General features: G+C 40.5%; 1 protein-coding gene across 1 annotated transcript in view; it reads right to left on the reverse strand.

The window, feature by feature from the left end:
* Nucleotides 1–1,865: 1,865 nt before the first annotated feature.
* The window catches only part of SNX27 (sorting nexin 27), a 76,767-nt gene continuing 53,193 nt past the window's right edge, over nt 1,866–25,439 (reverse strand). The window contains exons 6-12 of the mRNA XM_043876454.1: nt 25,208–25,286; nt 21,817–21,980; nt 13,161–13,250; nt 8,139–8,288; nt 7,689–7,817; nt 7,252–7,311; nt 1,866–5,761 (exon numbers count right to left, since the gene is read on the reverse strand). Coding sequence (XP_043732389.1) covers nt 5,714–5,761; nt 7,252–7,311; nt 7,689–7,817; nt 8,139–8,288; nt 13,161–13,250; nt 21,817–21,980; nt 25,208–25,286 — 720 coding nt within the window. The 3' untranslated portion in view covers nt 1,866–5,713. The remainder of the gene's footprint in view (nt 5,762–7,251; nt 7,312–7,688; nt 7,818–8,138; nt 8,289–13,160; nt 13,251–21,816; nt 21,981–25,207; nt 25,287–25,439) is intronic.

The following is a 25,439-nucleotide window of genomic DNA, read 5'->3' on the forward strand; positions in this document are numbered from 1 at the left end:
TATTCATTTCCCTCATTTCAAGTTATTACTGCATCCACTTACTAATCAAGACAGTCTCCTACTAACTGATCCCTCTGTATGTTTTCTGCAACATCAAAGTTTCTCAACTGCAGCTGATAAAAGAGGAAACTTTATTTTTTGGCCATGCTGTGCAGTTTTTGAGGTCTTAGTTCTCCAATGAGGGACTGAACCTGGGTCCTCAGCAATGAGAGCGTGGAGTCCTAACCAGTGGATCACTGGGGAAATTCTTTTTTTAAAAATGTAGAGATTTTATCTGGCATTCACGGCTCTTCAGAAGTTTATCTTCTGTTTTATTCCTATACACACCTTAAGTTCTAATCAAATAGAACTGTTTGTTGTTGTCTAGACAAGTATTTGATAACTTCCAACCCATGTATTTTCATTCCCAATTACTAGTGTTGGCACATAACAGCTCAATGAAGTTCACCAAATGCCTTCTTGTTGAAATCCTGCTCCTTCTAAACAGTTCACTTTAAACACTATTTTCTTCATCAAGATTTCTTTAACTGCTTTCATCCAAAGATCTTTCTCCCATCTTTTCTAGTCCTTTTGCCACTTAACCCTTTCACAGCTGGGGATCACGGTCATTCCTCCAAGAGCCTGAAAGTTAGTAGAGTTTCTTACTTTGCTTTTGTATCTATTGCAGTATCTAACACAATGCCCTGCACAACGTCGATAATCAGTAAATGTTTGACTTTACCTTCTGTATTCTAACTCTGGAGTTCCACTTTCTACTTCTCTGCGGATTCTTTCCTCATTAAAAAAAACTGTTTCCCCAATTAACACAGTAGTATTTGTTGTTGTTCAGTTGCTCAGTCGTGTCCGACTCTTTGCAGTCCCACGGACTGCAGCACGCCAGGCCTCCCTGTCCCTCACCATTTTCGGAAGTTTGCCTAAGTTCATGTCCATTGCACTGGTGATGCCAGCCAGCCACCTCATCCTCTGACACCCTCTTCTCCTTCTGCCCTCAATCTTTCCCAGGATCAGGGACTAATATTTACCGGATTTCAATTATTTAGTACTGACGGCTGAGTGAGAGACCCAAGCAATGCCTCTCCCCAAACTGCCAAACAAAATGTCAAACTACTCCTTGCTCTCATGGTCTCTAATCAAGGAGCAAAAGCATGTGGCTCGGGATTATAAAAATAAAACAGGAGGGTCTATAAAAATAATTTTAAAAATCCAACCAGACAAAAATGCTGAGCTTTTCAGAACAGATTCAGCCCAGAAACACACACACAGAGTAGAACAGGGATTCTAAAGTATAGGTACTCAGTCCATAGCACCTGAGATTCTTCTGCAAGAGCAAAAATCATGCAAGACCACATGTGTGCAGAGGAGGGACTCCGATCATCCAGAGTACACAGTACTGAGCTGGCACTCATTAGAGGTGATATGTACCTTTCACTTCAGATTCCAGAGGGAAGTTTCCTGTTACTTGAAAAGCGAAAAAGAAAATACATATTTCTGGGCCATGGGGACAGTGCTAAAACCTGTCCCAAGGGCTCTGCCAGACTCTATCTGCATCAGGCTGAGGGAGAGACGTCCTGTGAGTCTTAATGTGGAGCTTGAGTGAACTGGCACAACCAATCCTAAGAGCTGGAGAAGGAACTTTCTGGAAACACAACTGTGGACCAGGGGCCTCCCAGCTTCTTCTTTCTCCTTCTCTTTTTTCCACCTCTCCCCAACTCCTGCTCTCAAACAACCGCCTCACTAGTTGTGCAGGAGAGCCAGTTACATGTTCTCCCCATCTTCAGATGGATCATTCAAACTCAAATCTCAAACATTCTTCTTCACCTCTTCCCACACAACCCAAAGGATTTGTAGTCAAGGAAACCAAAGAATAGTTTCATCAATAAATCAATTTATTTAAAAGAATATGTTACAATTAATTACACTAAGTGACATTACCAAACAATTTTAGAGTGGTTAGCTCTAGAACAAGGAATGAAAGAAACACTGTTAGCCATTATGTGTCTGTGTATTTTCTCTTCACATTTCCTAAATCACAAATAAAAAATACAAGATACTGCAGTGAAAATACAATTAGAGTTTCTCTCAAATAAATTAAAAGTGTGCATGGTTTGGGGAAAACTGAAGCCCAGCTCACTGGCTTACAAAGGGGGCGTGATATAAAACTGGTGTCCAAGTTTAGCAGTTGGCCAGTGCCTCCACCCACATCACTCCCCTCTTCAATTCTGTTCCTCCCCAGAACCCTAAGCTTCCCACACATCCTAGATTACTGTTGAGGAGTGAGCTGACGCCACTGTGTAAATGAGTGAGGCTTGGTATGATGTGCTCAGGTTTAGGGGAAGACGAAGGCAGGAGGCGAAACCGGAAGGTGGGGGACTGAAGATGCACACCCACCACCTCTCCTCTCTGAGTATTCAACAACATCACCCTCCCAAAGGGAAGCTAATGTGACACAGTGGATCTGGAAGGAACCTAGCGGGTATGCTGGGGCCCAACAGACCAAATGGTTTCTACTGCTCAATCAATCCAGAGAACACCAAGGAGAGAAGGGAGGGCACAGTTGTCCCTCTAGGTTTGGAGACTTTGGGTCACCCAGGAAGCCATCCCCTTTAAGAAAACTGCCTTCCAGAGCCAGGTCCCCGAGTTGGCAAATTCTGAAATGAGAGACAGAGGTGTCACCTCCCATCAGAGCCCTATACTGCTGCTCCAAGCACTGGATTTGGAGGTACAAGAAGGAGTGACCCAAAGCTACTGGCCTGGGCAAAGGATGAAACCAGATGGGCCAGGTGTGGGGATGCTGCACATTTACCCAATTCCCCCCCGAGAGCTGTCCAGGCCCGGGCGCTGCCCTGAGCACGCACTTGTGCTGAGCTCAGACCTAGAGCAAGGGGAGGGGAGACGAATGGAGAGTAAAATTAAACCATAAAGAGCAGAAAACCCAAAGCATGGGCCAAGGGAAACTTTCTGCAGAGATCGGTTTCTCAGGGCCTGCATTTTCTCCTGACCCATAGAAACTCTGAGCTTTGATCAAAGAGGACAGGAACTCTCTGTGGGGGTGAAAGGAGAGACCAGGGCGAGCCTGCTGGCTTTGCTGTGGGCAGAGCAGGGAGCAGGGGGACCTCTCCATTTCCCGAAGACAAACTGCAAAAAAAAGACTGAGGAGAAGCCTCCTTGAGCAGAACCCAGGACTGAGAAAGATAGCGGGGATTCGAGAAAGGAAGTGCAGAGTAAGAGGGAAAGGGTATCACACGAACACTGCTTCATGCAAAGAAGAGCTTGACCCTAGGAGCTGCACAGCCCCAGCGACCTCTGCCTCCATCGCAGGACACCTGCTGTGAGTGGAGAGAAAGCCTTCCTCTGGGCCTTCCCTCCTTCCCCGTCTCCCCAAGCTGGGGCTTTGTTAATGGAACAGCCTCAAGTAGGGGCTGGCCCTCAACATATTCTCCCAACAGGCTAACCATCCAATAGGCCCCACCCAATCTCCAAGTGCCACGTGAGTGCCAGGTCAGGGCAGGAGGGAGGGAGCAGCGTCTACACACGCTAAGAGCACCCCCGCTGCTCTCACATCTGGAGGGCAGCCTTTGGGCTTCCCATGGACTCCAGGATTTGTTCATTCCTCTCCCACTCTGACAGAATAGGAGCAAAACTACTATTTTTAAAGTGTGAACAGAGCTGGGGCCAAAAACCTCTTCAGCTCCTTGGAGTGGGCAATCAACATACCTTCTTCCCATGGTCCTCTGGCTCATTATTAAATTCATTTATGCCAGAAGAAGTTAATTCTGTCCCAAAGCCTCCAAAGCAGGGCTCACTCTCTGCGACTTTAAACACAGCTTCCTTACAGGTTGTTCTCTGTGATCCCGCCTGGTTTGGAGAAGGCGAGGAAAGACAGGATGTCCTACATGATACCACACCCCCCGGGGCAAGTGCCTGCCAGGGTAACAGAGTGAGAGAGATAGTAAAGTGCCTCAGGACCATCTGCAGAAACAAGTTACAGAAAAAGAAACTTCAAACCACCCCAACACTGCTCAGTGACTACAACCAACTATGGTTGCCTCCCAGTTAGACAAAGCAAAAGATGCCACTCTGTGAAGGCTTTTGTTCAGAAGGTAGAGAAGGAAAAAAGTAAAAGAGGCTCAAAGATGTGTTTCAGATGCATCAGAGCCTGACTAAGAGCTCTTTGGAGCCTGGGGGTTGAGAATGTCGCTCCTGCTGCTCTCACATCAGGAGGGCAGCCTTTGAGAGAGCGACATTCTCAACCCCCAGTCAGCCCTGGCCCCAGACCCAGGGATGCAGTTCTTAGGTCTCAAAAGGTCTAACTGCAAGGTCAGATGAAGCGCTCTTTTACGGGGCAAAAATATTTTCCTTCAGTATCCTTTTAATTAAAAGTTGAGATCCAACCCAAATCAACCATATTCCTACTGTCCCTTCCTGGGTCCTCAGCTGGCTTAGATGGGTTATGGTTTTGCTTGGCTCAGATCAATGACCATTCCAAGTGTCCCCAAGGCCTTGGGGGATATGGTCAGGTCCTTCCCCAACACGGTTGTTTAAGGAAGTCACAGAGAACCTAATAGTTACGGTGTTACTGGTCGGGAACACAGTAGGAAGAAGCTTACGTACATACTGCCTTTCTTCTTTCCTCCCCTACCTAAGTCCAATCTTTGTGCCTAAAGGTATCAGCTTTGACTCTGGTCCCGAGGACAATCCCTGCTTTACGAACAGCAGAGAAATGGGCAGTCATGACCACCAAGCGTTTCAGGGGTCTGTGGCATCAACCTCCTGAGCCCCCCACCCTTCATTCTAGGCCTGCTGAGGGAAAGCGTAAGGGGGCCCTTGGGAAGCGGGAAGAGGTGGAATGTGGCTAAAAGCCGTGAGTGGAAGAGAGAGAAATGGACCAGGAACGCTGTCTTGGGATCAAGAGACCACACCAAGTCTTCAGACTCTCCCTGCAGATCTGCAGCCCCACTGCCCTTGAGAAACACACTTCTTTCTCCTCCCCAGCAGCCTTTGGAAGATAAAGAAATTATGCGCCTTGCTCCTCAGACTCAATGGCAACCCATGATCCAAAATCTTCATTCAATACAAAAAAGGGGGGAAAACCCAAGCAGGTTGTAAACTTTTCGAGTCCTTCATGAGGAGAGGTATTTTCCCTGTAAAATTTTTTTTTTCCTTTTTAAAGTTTGTTTCAAAATAAAGAGAGCAAGAGAGAAGTCATGAGTTCTAGTGAAAGGTGTGTAAAAACACAAGCTAAAAAAGGTACTGCCATCAATATGAAATTTAAAAAGAAATATATATATGTATATACGTGCAGCTAATTTGCGTATATATAATTTTTACATACATACATATATATGTCTGAACAGTGCAAATGGATGGAGTTCATAGTTCCAGTTCTAAAAATATAGTACAAGGAGAGTCTGTTGGTATGAGGCCCAGAGGAAAGGACAAAGATCCCTTTGGCGAATTGGTTGGGCTTATTTCTTTCTTTTCCTGTCTTAACTCAGCTGACTCCTGGTGCTGACCCATCTATTGTTCTCTACCAGCTCAATTACAGAGATACAAAACTCAGAGGAATTATTAATGACATTTAGTTTAGGGCTTTTGAGTATAATGACTTTTTTCCTTTTTCTCTTCTTCTGTGTTAATGGTTACTCTGTCTGACATGGGAGACGAAAAGGGTAAGAGGATGAGGGTGAAGAGAAGGGAACAGGGTAACGAGAGGCTAGGTGGCCACATCCCTCTGCTGTGACCTCGCCATCTGGAAAATGTTCTGAAAGGAAAAAAAAACAAGAGTTACTGGGAAGCCTCAGGTGTCTTCATCTCCTCCCATCCAGAGACAACCCCTCACACAGAAAATGTACGACTGGATGACTCGACATGATGGGCTTCTTCACTGGACACAACTTTCCATCAAGAATCACAGCCTTTTAGAGCTGGAAGGGACCCAGGATATTACTCATCCGGCTCAGTCTTTCAGTCTCACAGATAAGAAAAGATGAGAAAACTAAAATCCAGGGAGGCCGATTTGAACAGAATCACAGAAAGAAAAATGGCTAGGAGAGAATCCAGATCTGATCCCCAGGGCCATGTGTTCTTCCTACAAAACCAAGAATATGAATGCTCATATTCCTTACTTTACTTTCTGAACCTCAAAAACATCTTCTTGAAGAGTAAGCATTTAATTATTCAGAATCTTTTAAATTCTGTTCCATCACTAGCACATACAGACAGCAGGAAAGCAGCAGCAAAAACCATACACACACACACTCTTGGTTATCCTACACACTCTTTAACGTCTCATCTAGTCAGAAGGACTAAAGCTAAGTACAACTGCCCTTCTGGATCAGGAACAACATGGAGGGTGACTGATAAAAATATAGGTAGAGGAGGGTCCATGAAGTCACAGGAGATGAACAGCCTGTGGCCAACAGCCACCCTCTTGACAAGGGAAACAGGGCTTTTTTGCACAGTCTGGTTTAGCATCCAAGGCTAATGACCTCTCTGGAAGAGTATCCTGGCTCACGTGGGATAACTGGTCTCTAACTAATATTCCTAGAAGAGAATCCTGGCTCATATGGGATGACTAGTCTCTAACTAATACTCCTAGAAGAGCGTCCTTACTCATGTGGGATGACCGGTCTCTAACTAATACTCCTAGAAGAGCATCCTGGCTCACATGGGATGACCGGTCTCTAACTAATACTCCTAGAAGAGCGTCCTGGCTCACGTGGGATGACCCATCTCTAATACTCCTAGGAGAGCATCCTGGTTCACGTGGGATGACTAGTCTGTAACTAATACTCCTAGAAGAGCGTCCTTACTCATGTGGGATGACTAGTCTCTAACTAATACTCCTATAAGAGCGTCCTGGCTCACGTGGGATGACCGGTCTCTAACTAATACTCCTAGAAGAGTGTCCTGGTTCACGTGGGATGACCGGTCTCTAACTAATACTCCTAGAAGAGTATCCTGGCTCACGTGGGATGACCAGTCTCTAACTAATACTCCTAGAAGAGCGTCCTGGCTCACGTGGAATGACTGATCTCTAACTAATACTCCTAGAAGAGTGTCCTGGCTCGCGTGGGATGACTAGTCTCTAACTAATACTCCTAGAAGAGCATCTTGGCTCATGTGGGATAACTGGTCTGTAACTAATATTCCTAGAAAGATGGAGGTGAGGGTCCCAGGTATTTGGATACAGGAGTGTACATTTTAAACAAACAAAGATGAAAAGGTCAATTCAAGATTGTTTAGAATTACCTCTTTTCTCCACTTGAGCTCGCAGAACACCCTCTCGAAGCATTCATGCATGTAATTAAACTGGAAAAAGACAAAGCAACGTTCACTGCCGTCTCCAGACCAGGCATCACAAAACCATGCCTCTGAACTCCTGCCCAGAGTCACCTTCCAAACTTGCTCAGCCTGAGAAAACCCTTAAGAGACTCCATAAAACCCAGGCCTGGCTCATCTACTATTCTCTGGCTCCTTCTAGTGGTAATTGTGAGTGAAGAGGAAAGTGAAACTGTTAATCCTACTTGGGCTTAAAGGAAAGACAGAAGAACCTAGGGATCTAGAATTCAAACAGGTTCAGATCTCAAAGACTGTTTATCCCTACAGCTCCATTTACACATTTAGCTTTAGGAGAACTTTAAGCCCAATCTACTTTCCCCAAGCATGCTTCCCCAACCATCACTCACATATGGTGTGAAGATTTTAACCCATCGAGGCTTCTTCTCTCCTCGTGCATATTCAAAACAGAAGGCCATTCCTTCTTCATCTGTATCCCATCGCTGCATCTCATCCCATTCAAATGCTATTACCTGGTTCTGAACAATCGAGAGCATAAGTTTGAGAATCCTGGGGCTAAAGCTTAGGTAAGATGGTTCTGAACCAGGCAGCGGAAAAGAAATGTAGAGATGTCTACAGCATTTCATGGAAAAGACTGACAGAAGAATAAAAGTCCATGTAAACAGCCAGCGAAGGTGAGGAGCAGTGTGCACCCAGAGCCTATGCATCCCAGTCAAAACAGTTTTGATTTCACTCTCCCCCACCCCAAGTAGGAACTAAAACATAGCAAGTGAGCATCAAAGCACTCCCGGTGTCCCTGGCCCTGCCCCTGGCCAGGCGCCTGCTCGGTGAACTCTCACCTCCAGCTGTCCTTCTTCAGTGCAGGCATGCAATTTAAAGTGCGTGATGCTGATGGCTGTGATAACATGCCCCTTCCTCCTGGAGTCGCAGGCACAGTGGGGGAAGATAATTTCATTGTAGCCCTCACAAGTCCTTAGCATGTTGAGGTACTAGGGAAAAAAAAAAAAGGGAAAGAGAAACAGTGCTCCCCTGGAACTATACCATCCTCAAGAGCTGCTGAGAAGGCACAAAAGAACCAAGAAAATCCTCACAACCTATAGACTGTGCCTCTGGGCTCACATCCAGACAGGATGTGGGACAGGACTCCTGGATGATCCTTCATCCTCCTTCTAACTTTCACCTCCATACTTCAACCCTTGTCTCTTTCTCTACTTAAAAAAGATACATAAATGAAGCCAGAAGAGAGACTGCAACCAAGACTCAGAGGAGGGAACTCATAATGCCATTTAGTCCAGCCCTCTATTTTCACTGTACCTAAGGGATGAAATCAAATCTATCTGAGAACTAATGTTTCTCGTGCCCTCTCCAATCAAAAGTTAGAGTGATCTCAGTGATGAGGATGAAACCACCCAAATCTCATATTCATAAAAGGTTTAAGCTGAGAGAAACTTAAAAGTTAGTCACTTTATAGAAACCCAGGATAATATGAGACTTGCTTAATGTTACATGTAATAATAAGTGGTACAACCAGGATTACAAATCAGGTTTAATTTCTAGGCCTCTGATCCTTTTTCTCTATTACCGACTAGTCCCCTTCAGCCCCACTGTCCCCTGGGTCTCCAACATACAGGCCTCCTTAAAAAGCATCTGGACCCAAATCAAGTGACCGATGTGACCCTCACAGGTACAATGCTCCCCAGAGAGCTCTCTGAACTCTTGACTCTTCTCCTCCACAGTTAAGGCTAGCCTCTCTCTTCCTTAACACTACTTTGCATTGAGTGGGGACAGAGTAAAAGAGAAGTAGCGGGAAGGAAAGTAGGAGAGAAACAGAAAAGATAATGAGAACAAAAGACGACGCATGGACTCTGACCTGGGAAACAAGCCAACAGTCTTGCATCTGTGTGACACCACCACCTGCATGTCACACAGAAGAACAGGCAGAGTGGCAATGTGCGCAGAGAGTCAGAAGACAAAGATGGAGCCCCCAGCTGATTTCAACTAGATGGGTAAGGAAGTTAGAATACACTGGAGAGCTGCCTTCTGCCTCACCAAGAGAAGAGATACAGGCACAAAAAAGACCCTGATTTGTAATCCTGGTTGTGTAGAGCTCTCTGTTCTCCCAAACTTCCTGCGGAGGGTCAAACTAGATCTAATATTGGAATCAAGGCCTGAGAGGAACCGTGGGAACCAACTCTCCCAAATTTCAAGGGCAGCAATTCTCAAGCACCTGAAGTTTCAGCCTCATTAGGGTGCTTCTGTAAAAATCTACAAAGATTTCTAGATCCTACCCCTAGAGAGTCTGGCTTAGTGTATGTGAGGTGGAGTCCAGAAATATGCACTTGAAGCAGGCTTCACAAGTGATTCCTGTGTAACTGAGCTGGGGACTATACTTTGAGAAACACTGACCTCCACATATATCACCTTATGTGAAATCATTAAAAATTATGTTGACAAACACAAACCCAGAAACTTCTATTTGTCAGTTCAATAATGGCAAGACATAAGATACACACATTCACTATTTGAAAGGGAATAAAAAGAGAGAGAAAAAAAAAACAAGTCTTGTATACATTATGTTCTCAACCATACAAATTTGAGATTCAATCTAACTTTGTAAATAAGTAAAAAACAAAAACATTTTGATCATACTGGGTATTACAAACTATGGCAAAGGTATGAGCTATCCTCTGTATGTGGGGAGCAAAGCAACTTACACAAAGCTTATTTATTTGTTAAGAACTTTGTGATGTTTCCTCAAGACTCTACTTGATAGCAAGCAATCCTAACATCCCCAATTTACAAGAAAGAAACTGAAAGTGAGAAGTTTGTGAATGGCTGAAAGTCTCACAGTTATCTGGCAAAATATCATAGTGATCGGGCCTAATCTTAGGCCTATCAACATGCTACGCTGTTACACATAATGGTATCAAGACCCACGGGCTCTGAGGGATCCATCTGAGGTGGAAGTTTCAGTGTACTGACCATGACCACTGTCTAGGCTAATCTCTCTGAACACTAACACTTGAATAAAATCCAAACATTTTTGGGGAGGTAGGAGGTCTTTAAAATCAGGCTGCAATATTATGTAGCCAGTACAAAACAGTACACTGGCACTAGGCTTTCAAGAGAACAGAATTCCATAAACGTTTAAGCACATTTTATATTTACACTCAGTTAAGATGACCCATGGGGAAACGTATCAACGTACGAACTGCACTTGCGTTCTTCACCTTGTATGACAAGATACAAACATGAGTCTAAGAAATAACTTCATACTAGATTACTACGTTTGTTAAACTCAGACTTGCTATATTTTGCCACAGAACAGCTCAAACCTATTTATTTCTCTAGAACCTTGCATTGTACCTGGCACATACCTGGTGTTCAACAAATATTTTTTGTAAATGTATAAATGGAAGATAGTGCATTTAGAGTGCTATATGTTCAAAGAAACAGTATGTATTCCACATTCAGAAGCTTTTATGAAATTGCTTTGATTCTATTGGTTTTGACAAAGCCAAAGAACTATTGCAGGGGTTAACAGCCCTTTTCACCAAAATATGCAGATGTTTTGGTCAGAATCATGCATTAATATATAGAAGACAATACCATTAAAGAAGAGGTGGAAGCTCAGTTTTAAAATCTTTGTCTCCCACACAGCAAAATTCCCTTAACCAAAATTCTGCCAAGACTTAATTCCATTTAAAAGATTTGGGGAATGTCTATTTCAGCCTGTTGGTATGCAGAACACTGGTAGATGGTTCCCTCTTTGTCATATGAGTGATAAAATAAATATCCCACCTAGATATAAGACTAGGAAGGAGCTAAATAAGTTCAGTGGCTAACTTGTTTGTGTTCTTATTCCAAACATTCCCTCCTAAAAACTGCTCAGAAAGTACAAAAGAAACTCAAGTGGCCTATTAGAATTATTACCAGTGCAATTACTGCCTTCTGTAAAAACTGTGCTCAACTGCTCAGCTGTATCGGACTCTTGGCAACTCTATGGACTGTGGCCCATCAGGCTCCTCTAACCATGGAATTTTCCAGGCAAGAATACTGGAGTGAACTGTGATTTCCTACTTCACTGTGTAGAAACTATATGAAAACTATTAGAAAAAACTATAATTGGAAAATTTTCAACTATATGAACTGGCCAGGAAAGAAGTTTTAAAATGATACTAGTAGAGTCTTTATAAATGTTCTTTATACATTTTATTTTTGACAAGTTTCATCCCTCCATTTATGGCATATATAAATTCAAAACTATTTCTGAAATATTCTAAGAATATCATAGTAGCCCTCTCCAACAGAACTTTCTGTGGTGATGAAAATGTTCCATATCTGAGCTGTCCAATACAATAGCTACTAGCGACTCACTCAATACCTGAAATGTGCTAATGCATCTGAGGAACTGAATTTTAACTTTTATTTAAGTTAAATAAATTTAAAATTGAATTTAAGTAGCCACACGAGGCTAGCAGCTATGGAATCAAACAGCACAGCTCTAGGATATCACACTAACCAACAGCACTACTGAGCATAAACGTTCAAGCAACTGCAGAGATGGAAGTTGTGAAAACAAACGACTTTGCCACTGCTCAGTCACAACTGAAATAATTTCTAATGTTAAACACCTAAATACTAATTCTCACAGAGCCTTATTTTTATCATATTAAATGTTTTGTACATCTTTATTTTAGGCCTTTTTATTATTAAAAAGAACATTGTTTAGTAATCACTAATAATAAAGTTATATACCCATATATAAAACAATAAGCTCTTTGTGTGCTAAATAGAGGAACACAATAGACTTTACGTCAAGCTCTCTATCCCCCTCCTTTTTTGTTTCTTTGGCAGCACCATGCGGCACTCAGAATCTTAGTTCCCCGACCTGGGATTGAATCCGTGCCGCTGCCTTGGGAGTGTGGAGTCTTAACTATTGGACTACTGGGTAAGTACCCCACTCCTTTTTAAATCAGTTAAGCCACTGACCAGGTTGCAACATCTTTCAAAAATGAGTAGAACAACAAATTTAAAAGATAAGAAGGGGAATTTTCAAAAAGCACATGAAAAGATGCTCAACATTTTTAATTATTAGATATGCAAATCAAAACTATAATGAGGCATCACCTCATACCAGTCAGAATAGCTATCATCAAAAAGTCTACAAATAACAAATGCTGGAAAGGGTGTGAGGAAAAGGGAATCCTCCAACACTGTTGGTGGGAATGTAAGCTGATGCAGCCACTGTGGAAAATAGTATGGAGATGCCTCATAACACTAAAAATAGAATTCCCATATGATCCAGCAATCCCATTCCTGGGCATATATCCAGACAAAACTATAATTCAAAAAGAGATTATCATACTAAGTGAAGTAAGTCAGAAGCAGAAAGACAAATACTATATGATATCATTTACACGTGGAATCTAAAAAAAGGTTACAAATGGACTTTTCACAACTACTTATATGTGGAATCTAAAAAATAATACAAATGAATATATACAGAAAACAGAGATTCACAGACTTCAAAAACAAAGTTATAATTTCCAAAGGGGAAAGGTGGGGATGGGGAGGACAAATCAGGAGTTTGGGATTAATACATACAAACTACTATATATAAAATAGATAATCAACAAAGACCTACTGTATAGCACGGAGAATTATATTCAATATTCTGTAATAAACCTATATGGGAAAACAATCTGAAAAAGAATGGATGTATGTACAACTGAATCACTTTGCTATATGCCTGAAACTAACACAACATTGTAAATCACCTGTTCTCCAATATAAAGTTAAATTAAATTTAAAAAGGGATAAGGGGCATTTTATAAAGAGATTATGGAACATAAACCTACCATGACCATTTTCCTTTGTTCATACAGCTTCTGTAATTGGTAGGATTTTTCCTCTGCTTTGATGTAACCTTTTTTGACATCATCAACAGCCTGTCACCAAAACAAAGGCAAGGAAGAAAGAAATGTAAAAATTATTATCAAGTACATTCTTGATAGAAATAAAGGGATACAGATTCATTTTCACAATAATTCCTATCCATCTGGACCATCATCATCATTGCCTGTGAACCCTGCAACTCTTATTGTAGGTCTGTCCTGTTAGATTTAAACTCAGGCTAATTTATACATGTGAAATAATTTCAGAACACTGAGAGACAGCACACAATACTGTATTAAAGATGATGATGAAGTAGCAAAAATGTGTGACTTAAATAGTAAGTGATACATGAAGCCAGAACAGGAAAGCTTACTGCTAACTGTAGTTATCAAGGAAGTCTTGGTTGGACCCCACAGGAGAGGCTGAATAGGAGAAACTTCAGGCTAAAGTCACGAAACAGAAATGGGTTTGAATTTAAATATATTCAGGAGACAGACCTGCCTGATCAGAATAAAGGATACATGTTAGTGGACAATGAAAAATAATTCTGGATGCATAAGTTAATAGAATATGAAGGATCCCAAAGAGCAGGCATAGGAATTTAGACTTAAGGACAGTAGAAAGCTAAAATAAATAAATAAAAAGTTGTTGTTTCAGAAAGATTGATCTCTACATGACTGTCAAATGATTTAAGCTAAGAAGAGAATGAAACAAGGAAGATCAATGATATTGTGGTACTTTTAGCATTAAGTGAAACAAGACCTTAGTCCAACGGGGTAGCAACTGGAAGAGAGAAGTGATAAATCTGAGACCATGAATTTCCAGCGAGGATCTGATATAGAAATGAAGGTATCCAGATATAATAATAAACTATTCCTAGTTCAGCTGTATGAAACATACATCCCCCCTTCCCAACCTTACTCCACCTCTCCTCCACTCTAAGAAAAACCTTAAAAATTCAATGGAAGAGAAAACTGATCTTTGGGAGGGAAAAAAAAAAAAAGAAAAAGAACAAACAGAACCATTTGTCCAGAGCATTCAGGATCTACCCTCAGTGAGTTACTCCAAAGACAACCCTATGCAGACAGCAGGCAGGGAACCACCTGAATCTTTACCAGAAAACTGCCAATTTCCTTCAGGTAGAAATCATTCCCCATAGTCTTTTACAGGAAAACATTTGCCTATTAGAATGAATTCAGGATTGAAGTCAAGAGACGAGTTCAAATTCTAGCTGTCACCTACCCATATACATTTGAGTAAGTCACTTAAACCCTCTCATTCTGTAAACAAGAATAAAACCCATCTTGAAGGTAGACAACAAAACAAGATAAAAAATGTTAACAGCTTTGTGAAATATATATAAATAGTTATTATTACTACCACTGATATTGGCTTCATTTGCCTGTTAAATTCTAAGAACCACACAAGGATATATCCTCCCTGGGACTGCCACTGGAGAGAGTACCCCAGTGTCTCCCCAACCCTAGCCATACAAGCGAGGATTCACTTAGGCAGAGAGATTATATTCACAGAAGGGATGCTCAATGAGAACTGCCACCAATGTCCTGAAGAACCTGAATACTATCACCAAAAGACTTGGCTGCTCCAGCTAGATCAAATTTAAATCAGACTGAAAAGTTGGGAGAGAAGTAAAGAGGGAAAACAAACAAATATTGGTTTATCAATTCAGTTTCTCCAATACCTAGAACTGTCCAACTAGTAACAGCACTTAAATACTTACTGATGACCATTTCCCCTGGGCAGAGGTGGGCCAGAGTGAACATCTACTCCAGCAACTCTAAGTGAACTATTTTCATGTGGGGCAGTAAAAATGTTCTCTCCTCACTCATTTCTAATCAAGATGATATTGCTTGATTGGCTGAGTGGAAAACATAAAATATGAGGACACTAGATTCCTTTTTCCCTTAATTGAAAAAAATCTATGAAATAAAAGAGATACATAGTTTTTAAAAATATGTATTACCAAGAGGCATCTAACCAAAACAAGTTTGATCACACAGCCTCATTCCAGATATTGTTAAGCACTGTAAGCAGTTTTTTGTAATATTCCTTTCATAATTCTAAATGTCATGCTTATGCTAATTCCTAACTTGTCAATTTTAGACAATGTTGACTTGCTGTGTTAAAAATAATAAGTTTTGGGCTTCCCTAGTGGCCCAGTGGTAAAGAATCCTCTTGCCAATGTAGAAGACATGGGTTCAACCCTTCATCCCAGAAGATCTCACATCCCTCGGAGCAACTAAGCCCATGTGCCACAACTACTGAATCCACATGCCACAACTACTGAAGCCTGCGTGCCCTCGAGGCCATGCTCCACAAAAAAGGAAGTCACCACACTGCAACTAGAAAGTAGCCTCCTGCTCACCTAACTAGAGAAAGTCCTTACACAGCAATGAAGACCCAGCACAGCCATAATAAATAAAATTATTTTTAAAAATAAATAAAAAGAGTTAAAAAAAAAGTTTTAGGGACTACCCTGGTGGTCCAGTGGTTGAGCATCCATGCTTCCACTGCAGAGGGCATTGGTTCAATCCCTGGTTGGGGAACTAGGATCCCACATACCATAATGTGCAGCCAAAAATAGTAATGTTTTAGCTTTCATATACCACTCCTACACTCTCTCTTCTTCCTCCAACATCTCAATAAAAATTAACTCAGTAATCAGTATTGAATACTGTACTCAACACATTATTATAAGCATGTAAACATTGTTCACAACTAAATCATGTGCTGTTACCAGAGCTTCCTTTCTTATATATTTTGTTTTCCTTTTAGGTTAACTGCCTTATGTTTGTAACTTTCCACATGCCTCTTACCAATTCTTCCACAATAACCAAACACCAAACTCCTGTTGACTCATTCAAACATTCGTTTTCTAAAAACTGTTGACCATTCTCATCTATTGTGTCTCAGCCTATTCTCTTCACAGGTTTATGCCTCTTAAAACCCATTATGATTATTCTAGTAAGCTTTCAAAAAGTAGTTTAAGTGTATGTTTAATCTGCCAGGTTTAGCCAGAAATTAAATACATCCTACTATGGATTTTGACTTTTATCAATTTTTAAGGAAATGGCACATAACTATCATTATTATCTAGTATTTCATCAATTCTAAGGTGCACAGTTTTCTCACATTTTATCATTCCTATAATTGGGATGCATCTTATAATCAATGATATATGTTGTTTAATTGGTAGCTTTTTTCTCTTAGCAGTACATAAAATACTAGTGCATCCTACAACTGATGGCATCTTAGAATTGATGAGATGCCTGAGACAGTCCCATCAACAAAATATGATACAAAAAATCAACTAAAATTAAGTGAGCGAAAAATTTTAGTATTATTTTCCAAAAGGCACAATTGTTTACCTAGTCAATCATAAAATCATTTGAGCTGCTGTGCAACGCTAGGAATGTAAAATGGTACAGCTGCTACGGAAAACAGTGCGGCGGTTCCTCAAAAAATTAAAAATAGAATTACCATATGATCCAGCCATTGATCATGATTCTGGGGATATTAAAAGCAGAATTTTGAAGAGACATTTACATAACCATGTTCATAACAGCATTATTCATAATAGCCAAGAGGTAAAAGCAACCCAAATGTCCATCCACAGATGAATAAACAAAATGTGATATACACATACAATGGCATATTATTATTCAGTTTTAATAACATGAATAAGCCTTAAGGACATTATGCTAAATAAAATAAGCAAGTCACAAAAGACAAATAATGTATGATTCCATTTACATGAGATATCTAAAGTAGTCAAGTTCACAGAAAGTAGAATGGGAGTTGCCATAAGTAGGGGAGAGGAAAATGAGTTATTTAATGGGTAGAATTTTAGTTTTGCAAGAGGAAAAAGTTCTGAAGATCTACTGCATAATGAAGTGAATTTAACACTACTGAATTGCACATTTTTAAACGGCTGAGAGTTAAAAAAAAAAACTTACCAAATTATAAATTTTAAATATATACAGTCTATTGTGTCAACTATACCTCAATAAAGCTGGTTAAAAAACTGAAGAAACAGGAGAGTTCAAAAAGTTTTGGGGTATGAGACACTGATACAAAAACAAAAGCTTTTCTATCTATCCACCTAAATGTTTCGCTCTGTTGTTGTTGTTTAGTTGCTAAGTTGTGTCCAATTCTTTGCGACCCCATGGACTATACAGCCCACCAGGCTTCTCTGTCCATGGGATTTCCCAGCCAAGAATCCTGGAGTGGGGATTACCATTTCCTTCTCCAGGGGATTTTCCCGACCCAGGGATCAAACCCGTCTATACTGGCAGGTGGATTCTTTACCACTGAGTCACCAGGGAAGCCAGCCTTACTTTTGCTTTACGGTTTTATAATTCAAAAAGTAATTTCACAAGCTCTGCTTTGTTTAAAGTTTGATACCGATTTTTTTAAAAAGTGAAGTACTACTATTACCCTTTAACAGATCAGAAAACAGATCTTAACAAAGCTATATGTTAAGTATTTACCCAATGGAGAGCTTGTACTTACCTGAACCAGATATTCTGACTTCTAGAAAATAATTTTTCTACTCCAACAACACAAAGAAAAAATATTCCATTCATAACTGTAATAAAAATATAAAATACTTGGGAATTAATTTAAGGAGGCCTATGTGATCTGATGGCTCAGATGGTAAAGAATCTGCCTGCAAGACAGGAGACCTGGGGCGCGTGCACACACACACACACACACACACACACACACACACACACAGAGTGGAATATTACTGAGCCATAAAAAAAGAATGAAATAGTGACATTTGCAGCAACATAGGCAGTCCTAGAGATTATGACACTAAGCAAAGTCAGTCAGAAAAAGACAAATGCCATATGACATCACTTGTATGTAGAAACTAAAATATGACACAAATAAACATATCTGTGAAACAGAACACACTCACAGACATAGAGAATAGATCTGCAGTCACCACGGGGGAGGAAGGATTGGGGGAGGGAAGAATTGGGAGTTTGGAATTAGCAGATGCAAACTATCATATATAGGATGAATAGATAACAAAGTCATATTATACAGCAATGGGATCTATATTCAATATCCTGTGATAAACCATAATGGAAAAGAATATGAAAAAGAACATGTGTATACACATGTGTAACTGAATCACTCTGTTGTACAGTAGAAATTAACACAATTATAAATCAACACTTCAATAAAATGAATTTTTTAAAAAATATGCTCAATATCACTAATTATTAGAGAAATGCAAATCAAAACTGCAATGAGGTATCACCTCACAATGGTCAGAACAGCCATCATTAAAAAGTCTACAAATAAGAAATGCTGGAGATTCCTCCAACTATTACTTGGAGCCCCTGGATCAGACATCCTCACTATGAGGATTAGGAGAATATGTTGCCTCACCAATTTAGGGACAACGCCCCTTGTCAGCTCGGAAGCAGTTATGGAATGAAAACGACGCCCCTTTTCCCTAAGCAACATAATTCTCCTAAAAGAAAAGGGGGGAATGAGAGAGTCATTTCCTAGGCAGGTTGATAAGAAGTCTAGGGGTCCCCAAGGAGAGAGAGGTCTGGGATATTCAAGGAGGAAGAAAAGGACAAACTTTTTTACTTTTTTTCCTCTACATTCCTTAGGATTATATAACAATAATGTATCCTGCCTGAGGACAGTCTTTGGATTAAACCCTCTGGCTAATTCTGTTATCTTAAAATGTAAATTATGGGAGTAGGTCTGGTCTTTACAAGGATGTATCCTGCCTGAGGACAATCTTTGGATTAAACCTTCTAGCCAACTCTGTTATCTTAAAATGTAAATTATGGGAGTGGGTCTGGTGAGGTCTTTGCAACCTCCAGACATTCTTTGGATTCACTGGAGAGTATATAACTCCATTGCTAACACTAGCAAAGGGGTATTCTTTTGCCCCCTTCTGATGCCCATGTGAGAAGCTTTCTCTATCTCCTTTATACTTTAATAAAACTTTATTACACACACACACACACAAAGAAAGAAATGCTGGAGAGGGTGTGGAGAAAAACGAACCCTCCTACACTATTGGTAGGAATGTAAATTGGTGCAGCTACTGAGGAAAGTAGTTACATCAATTTTTGCAGGGGTTCCAAAATCACTGCAGATGGTGACTACAGCCATGAAACAAAAAGACACTTACTCCTTAGAAGAAAAGTTATGACCAACCTAGACAGCTTATTAAAAAGCAGAAACATTATTCTGCCAACAAAGGTTCATCTAGTCAAAGCTATGGTTTTTCCAGTAGTCATGGATGGATGTGCGAGTTGGACTATAAAGAAAGCTGAGCATTGAAGAATTGATGCTTTTCAACTGTGGTGTTGGAGAAGACTGTTGAGAGTCCCCTGGACTGCAAGGAGATCCAAACAGTCCATCCTAAAGGAAATCAGTCCTAAATATTCATTGGAAGAACTGATGCTGAAGCTGAAACTCCAATACTTTGGCCACCTGATACAAAGAACTGACTCACTGGATAAGACCCTGATGCTGGGAGAGACTGAAGGCAGGAGGAGAAGGGGATGACAGAGGATGAAATGGTTGGATGACATTACCAACTCAATGGGCATGAGTTTGAGTAAACTCTGGGAGTTGGTGATGGACAGGGAGGTCTCACATGCTACAGTTCACAGGGTCGCAAAGAGTCAGACACGGCTGAGCAAATGAACACTGAACTGAAGAGAACTGTGGAAACCAGTATGGAGGTTCCTCATAAAACTGAAAATAGAGCAGAGTTAACATATGATCCAAAATTTCCATTCCTGGGCATATATATGGAGAAAACTAATTCAAAAAGATACAAGAACCCCAATGTTCACTGCAGTACTATTTATAAGAGCCAAGTCATGGAAGCAACCTAGACGTCCATGGATAGATGAATGGATTAAGAACATGTGTGTCTCTGTGTGTGTGTTTGTCTGTGTGAGATAAGAGTATTATTCAGCCATAAAAAATAATGAAATAATGCCACTTGTAGCAACATGGCTAGACTTAGAGATTATCATATTAAGTGAAATTAGACAGAGAAAAACAAATATCATATGATATCATGTATATGTTGAATCTAAAATATGATACAAATGAACTTCTTTAAAAAACAGAAACAGGGGACTTTCCTGGTAGTCCAGTGGTTAAGACTCCATGCTCCCAATACAGGGGGCATGTGCCTGATCCCTGGTCGGGGAACTAAGATCCCACATGCTTACCAAAGGGGAAAGTGCAGGGGATAAACTAGGAGTTTAAGATTAACAGATACACACTACTATATACAAAATAGGTAATTAACAAGGACCTACTATTTAGCACAGGGAACTGTACTCAATATCTTGCAATAAGCCATAATAGAAAAGACTATGAAAAAGAATACACATATATGTATAGCTGAATCACTCTGCTGCACACCAGAAACTAACACGACATTGTAAATCAACTCTACCTCAATAAATTTTTTTGAAAAAAGATGAATAAATAACAACAGAAAAACAAAGCTAAAAAGAGGTGAAAGTGGTTGCCTATGATAGGAAAGAAGTGGGAATAACGAATATTTTTCATAATAACCTGTGTAGAACTATTTGATGCTTTAAGCTCTATGGATAAATAATTTTGATGAAAATCTTTTTTAATTTATTCTTTTTAATTGAAGGATAATTGCTTCATTGTGTTGGTCTCTGCTATACATCAGCGTGAATCAACCACAGGTAATGCACACGTCCCCTCCCTCCTGAGCCTCCCTGCCATCTCCCAGCCCGCCCACCTCTCTGGGCTGTCGCAGAGCCGTCTGAGTTCTTGGGTCCCACAGCAGAGGCCCACCGGCTGTCTGTCTTACACATGGCAGTGTGTGTGTTTCCATGCCACTCTCTTCAGCCACCCCACCCTTTTCCCTCCTTCTGCCTCCCATGCCTGGGAGTCTGTTCTCTATGTCTGCGTCTCCACTGCTGCCCCGCAATTAGGTTCATCAGTACCATCTCTCTAGATTCCATATATATATACATTAATATTTGATACTTGTTTTTCTTTCTTACTTCACTCTGTATAATAGGCTCTAGATTCATCTACCTCATTAGCACTGACTCAAACACGTTCCTTTCCATGGCTGAGTAATATTCCATTGTATATATGTAGCACAGCTTCTTTATCCATTCATCTGTCGATGGACATCTAGGCTGCTTCCATGTCCTAGCTCTTGCAGATAGCGCTGCAATGAACATTGGGGTACACATGCCTTTTTCAATTATGGTTTTTCTCAGGGTAGTGGGATTGTTGGGTCATATGGTAGTTTTATTCCTAGTTTTTAAAGGGATTTCCATATTGTCTGATGAAGATCTTTTTGAAAAAGTACACAGCCCCATAATCTTCATTTGCTATTGCTTTAAAAAATAATAATAAATACATTTTGAACTCCGGGATATCCTCTTCTTAAACTTATCTTTTGTGAAATGCAACAGAACATTTTACAAATTTAACTAAAATCTAGGAGGCAAAACAGCTTACTCAAGGATTCACACAGGATTGGCAAATGACCACTATATACATACAGAAAAAAAAATTAGGCCTCTCCAGGGAGATCAATTTACCTACCTGATGAAAGAAGTACGTAACAGCAAGGTCATTGTCATTTAAGAGGATTTCTTCTTCTGTCGTAAAAAGCCACTTTCGAATGGTCAAGCAGGTACCCGGCACAGCTGATGTATAATTCTGGACGTAGAGTTTATGGGGAAATTCATTAGGTGCCAGCTTACGCACTAGAGAGGAGACAAAACAAAGACAGCCAGAGTGAGAAGACACATAAGGCATTTCCTTAGTATCAACTGTGTAAAGCAGACAAGAATGGAGTTGATCATTAACCAGGACATCAGCTTAGACTGTCAAGAAGCTCTGCCTTGGGACCACAAAATATCCATTTTTCTAGCCAAATCTATACCTTCTAATATGACTAGCCAGTTGAGCCTCAAGCTAACTGAAATCTCTCACCTGAATGACACACCCTTCAGTTAACATGCTGACTCTGCAGACAGCACCTACTCCAAAGTCAGTTAAAATATCTGATCCATTATTGGGCAAGTTATGGCAATGACCACTGAACCTCTTTAGAGCAAGTCTCCCCTTTTATCCAGCTATAGTGCATTTTATTTACTTATGGTGCTTTTATTGTTAAGAGCTGAAAGACTCTCCCTATCCCTCCACAAATATAAGACATTCATCAAAGTGAAAAGTGTCTTCTGGGTAGCATTATTTCCTCTTCCTAACAATGCTCAAGCAAGATAAAACACTACCACTTTTAATTTCTATACTGTTTCTCTTGAAAAAGGCTGAGTTCTTTCTCTTGATGTTTACTGTCTTTATATAGAGATACCAAGGGAAAATTTCATGCAAAGATGGGCACAATAAAGGACAGAAATGGTAAGGACCTAACAGAAGCAGAAGATATTAAGAAGAGGTGGCAACAATACACAGAAGACCTGTACAAAAAGGATCTTCACGACCCAGATAATCACGACGGTGTGATCACTCACCTAGAGCCAGACATCCTGGAATGTGAAGTCAAGTGGGCCTTAGGAAGTATCACTATGAACAAAGCTAGTGGAGGTGATGGAATTCCAGTTGAGCTATTTCAAATCTTAAAAGATGATGCTGTAAAAATGCTGCACTCAATATGTCAGCAAATTTGGAAAACTCAGCAGTGGCCACAGGACTGGAAAAGATCAGTTTTCATTCCAATCCCAAAGAAAGGCAATGCCAAAGAATGCTCAAATTACTGCACAACTGCACTCATCTCACATGCTAGCAAAGTAATGCTCAAAATTCCCCAAGCCAGGCTTCAGCAATACATGAACCATGAACTTTCAGATATTCAAGCTGGATTTAGAAAAGGCAGAGGAACCAGAGATCAAATTGCCAGCATCCGTTGGATCATCGAAAAAGTGAGAGAGTTCCAGGAAAACATCTATTTCTGCTTTATTGACTATGCCAAAGCCTTTGACTGTGTGGATCACAACAAAATGTGGAAAATTCTTTAAGAGATGGGAATTTCAGACTACCTGACCTGCCTCCTGAAAAATCTGTATGCAGGTTAAGACGCCAAAGTTAGAAATGGACATGGAACAACAGACTGGTTCCAAATCGGGAAAGAAGTACATCAAGGCTGTCTATTGTCACCCTGCTTATTTAACTTATACGCAGAGTACATCATGAGAAACGCTGGACTGGATGAAACACAAGCTGGAATCAAGATTTTGCCAGGAGAAATATCAATAACCTCAGATATGCAGATGACACCACCCTTATGGCAGAAAGCAAAGAAGAACTAAAGAGCCTCTTGATGAAAGTGAAAGAGGAGAGTGAAAAAGTTGGCTTAAAACTCAACATTCAGAAAACTAAGATCATGGTATCTGGTCCCATCACTTCATGGAAAATAGATGGGGAAACAATGAAAACAGTGACAGACTTTATTTTGTTGGGCTCCAAAATCACTGCAGATGGTGACTGCAGCCATGAAATTAAAAGACGCTTACTCCTTGGAAGAAAAGCTATGACCAACCTAGACAGCTAATTAAAAAGCAGAAACATTACTTTGCCAACAAAGGTCCATCTAGTCAAAGCTATGGTTTTTCCAGTAGTCATGGATGGATGTGAGAGTTGGACTATAAAGAAAGCTGAGCACCAAAGATTTCATGCTTTTCAACTGTGGTGTTGGAAAAGACTCTTGAGAGTCCCTTGGACTGCAAGGAGATCCAACCAGTCCATCCTAAGGAAATCAGTCCTGAATATTCATTGGAAGGACTGATGCTGAAGCTGAAACTCCAATACTTTGGCCACCTGATGCAAAGAATTGACTCATTGGAAAAGACCCTGATGCTGGGAAAGACTAAAGGCAGGAGGAGAAGGAGATGACTGAGAATGAGATGGTTGGATGGTATCACCGACTCAATGGGCATGAGTTTGAGTAAACTCCGGGAGTTGGTGATGGACAGGGAGGCCTGGTGTGCTGCAGTTCATGGGGTCGCAAAAAGACAGACACGACTGAGTGAACTGAACTGAACTGAAAAGCTTAGAAAAGAAGGATAAGATTAGAATCCTAGTGTCCTGGTTCCTTAGCAATCCTTTGCAACATTTATATCTGCCTATTAGACTACAGAGAGTTGGGAAGACAATAAATAATTGAGAAATAGTTGCTTTGGAGGGAATCAAAGTTGTTCTACCTTGACCTGCGACGACAGGTCAAGGCGACAACAATTCAGGGCGATTCAAATCTCCCAAACTCTCTCCCTTTCCAGAATGGGGAAATTCTGATCTATTGATATTATCTGTTGTTTCTGGCCTTACCCCTATATATGTATGATGTGAAAAAACCCATAAACCATTGGAAATCTGTCATTTAAAGAGAGCCTTCTGACTTCCTCCCCCCTTTGTGGTCTCAATGAAACTGTTCCTAGCTTTTATAAAATAATATGTAAAAGAAAATCTTTGTCACCAGGCAACAAAACTTCCTAGAAAAAGGATACCTGTTTACACAGAAACTTAAACACATGCACTAAAGCAAAGCCTTTCAATCAGTGTATCTCTTTCTAACTCCTGAAAATAAAAAGCTATTCTTAAAAATCTACAAAAAGCATAAAGAACACTAAAACAAGTTGTAGTTAAATAAAATCTTTTTAAGGTGGTTTCATTAGAATATATTAATTTTGAATCTCTGATTTTAAAAAATCTCATGAAAATATCTGCTTCAGTGCTGGGTGCAAGTAATCAACACTGACAGAAGAAGAAAAAGGCGATCAGATACCTAGACTTGGGCTTAATGGGATTTGTCCTGTCTGCTTGTTAGAAACAGTTCCAATTAGTGGGACTGCCCTGTATCTTCAATATCTTCTTCTCTAGGCCAACAGTTTCAATCTGACAGCTTCTGGGATATTCGGTACATTAGTATTAGAATAAAATATTCCCAAACTTAATATCAGTCACTGGCACTTACCAAAGGAATGATTGATCACTTCAAATAAGGCAAAGTAATTCACTGTTGTACTGTCCATGCCAACCTTTGCTGCAATTGCCTAAAGTGTAAATGAAATACATTAGTTAGGGACACTAAGCAGTTTCATGGGGCTGGGAAAAGACGGGTGTATGCATGAGAAGCAGGGGGAAGAGAAGGGTCTTACTATCTTGGTTTCATATAAACTAAATCCATGGACCATAGCTACTCTTCT

The sequence above is a fragment of the Cervus elaphus genome, chromosome 20 (assembly GCF_910594005.1).
Source record: "Cervus elaphus chromosome 20, mCerEla1.1, whole genome shotgun sequence".
Lineage (NCBI taxonomy): Eukaryota > Metazoa > Chordata > Mammalia > Artiodactyla > Cervidae > Cervus > Cervus elaphus.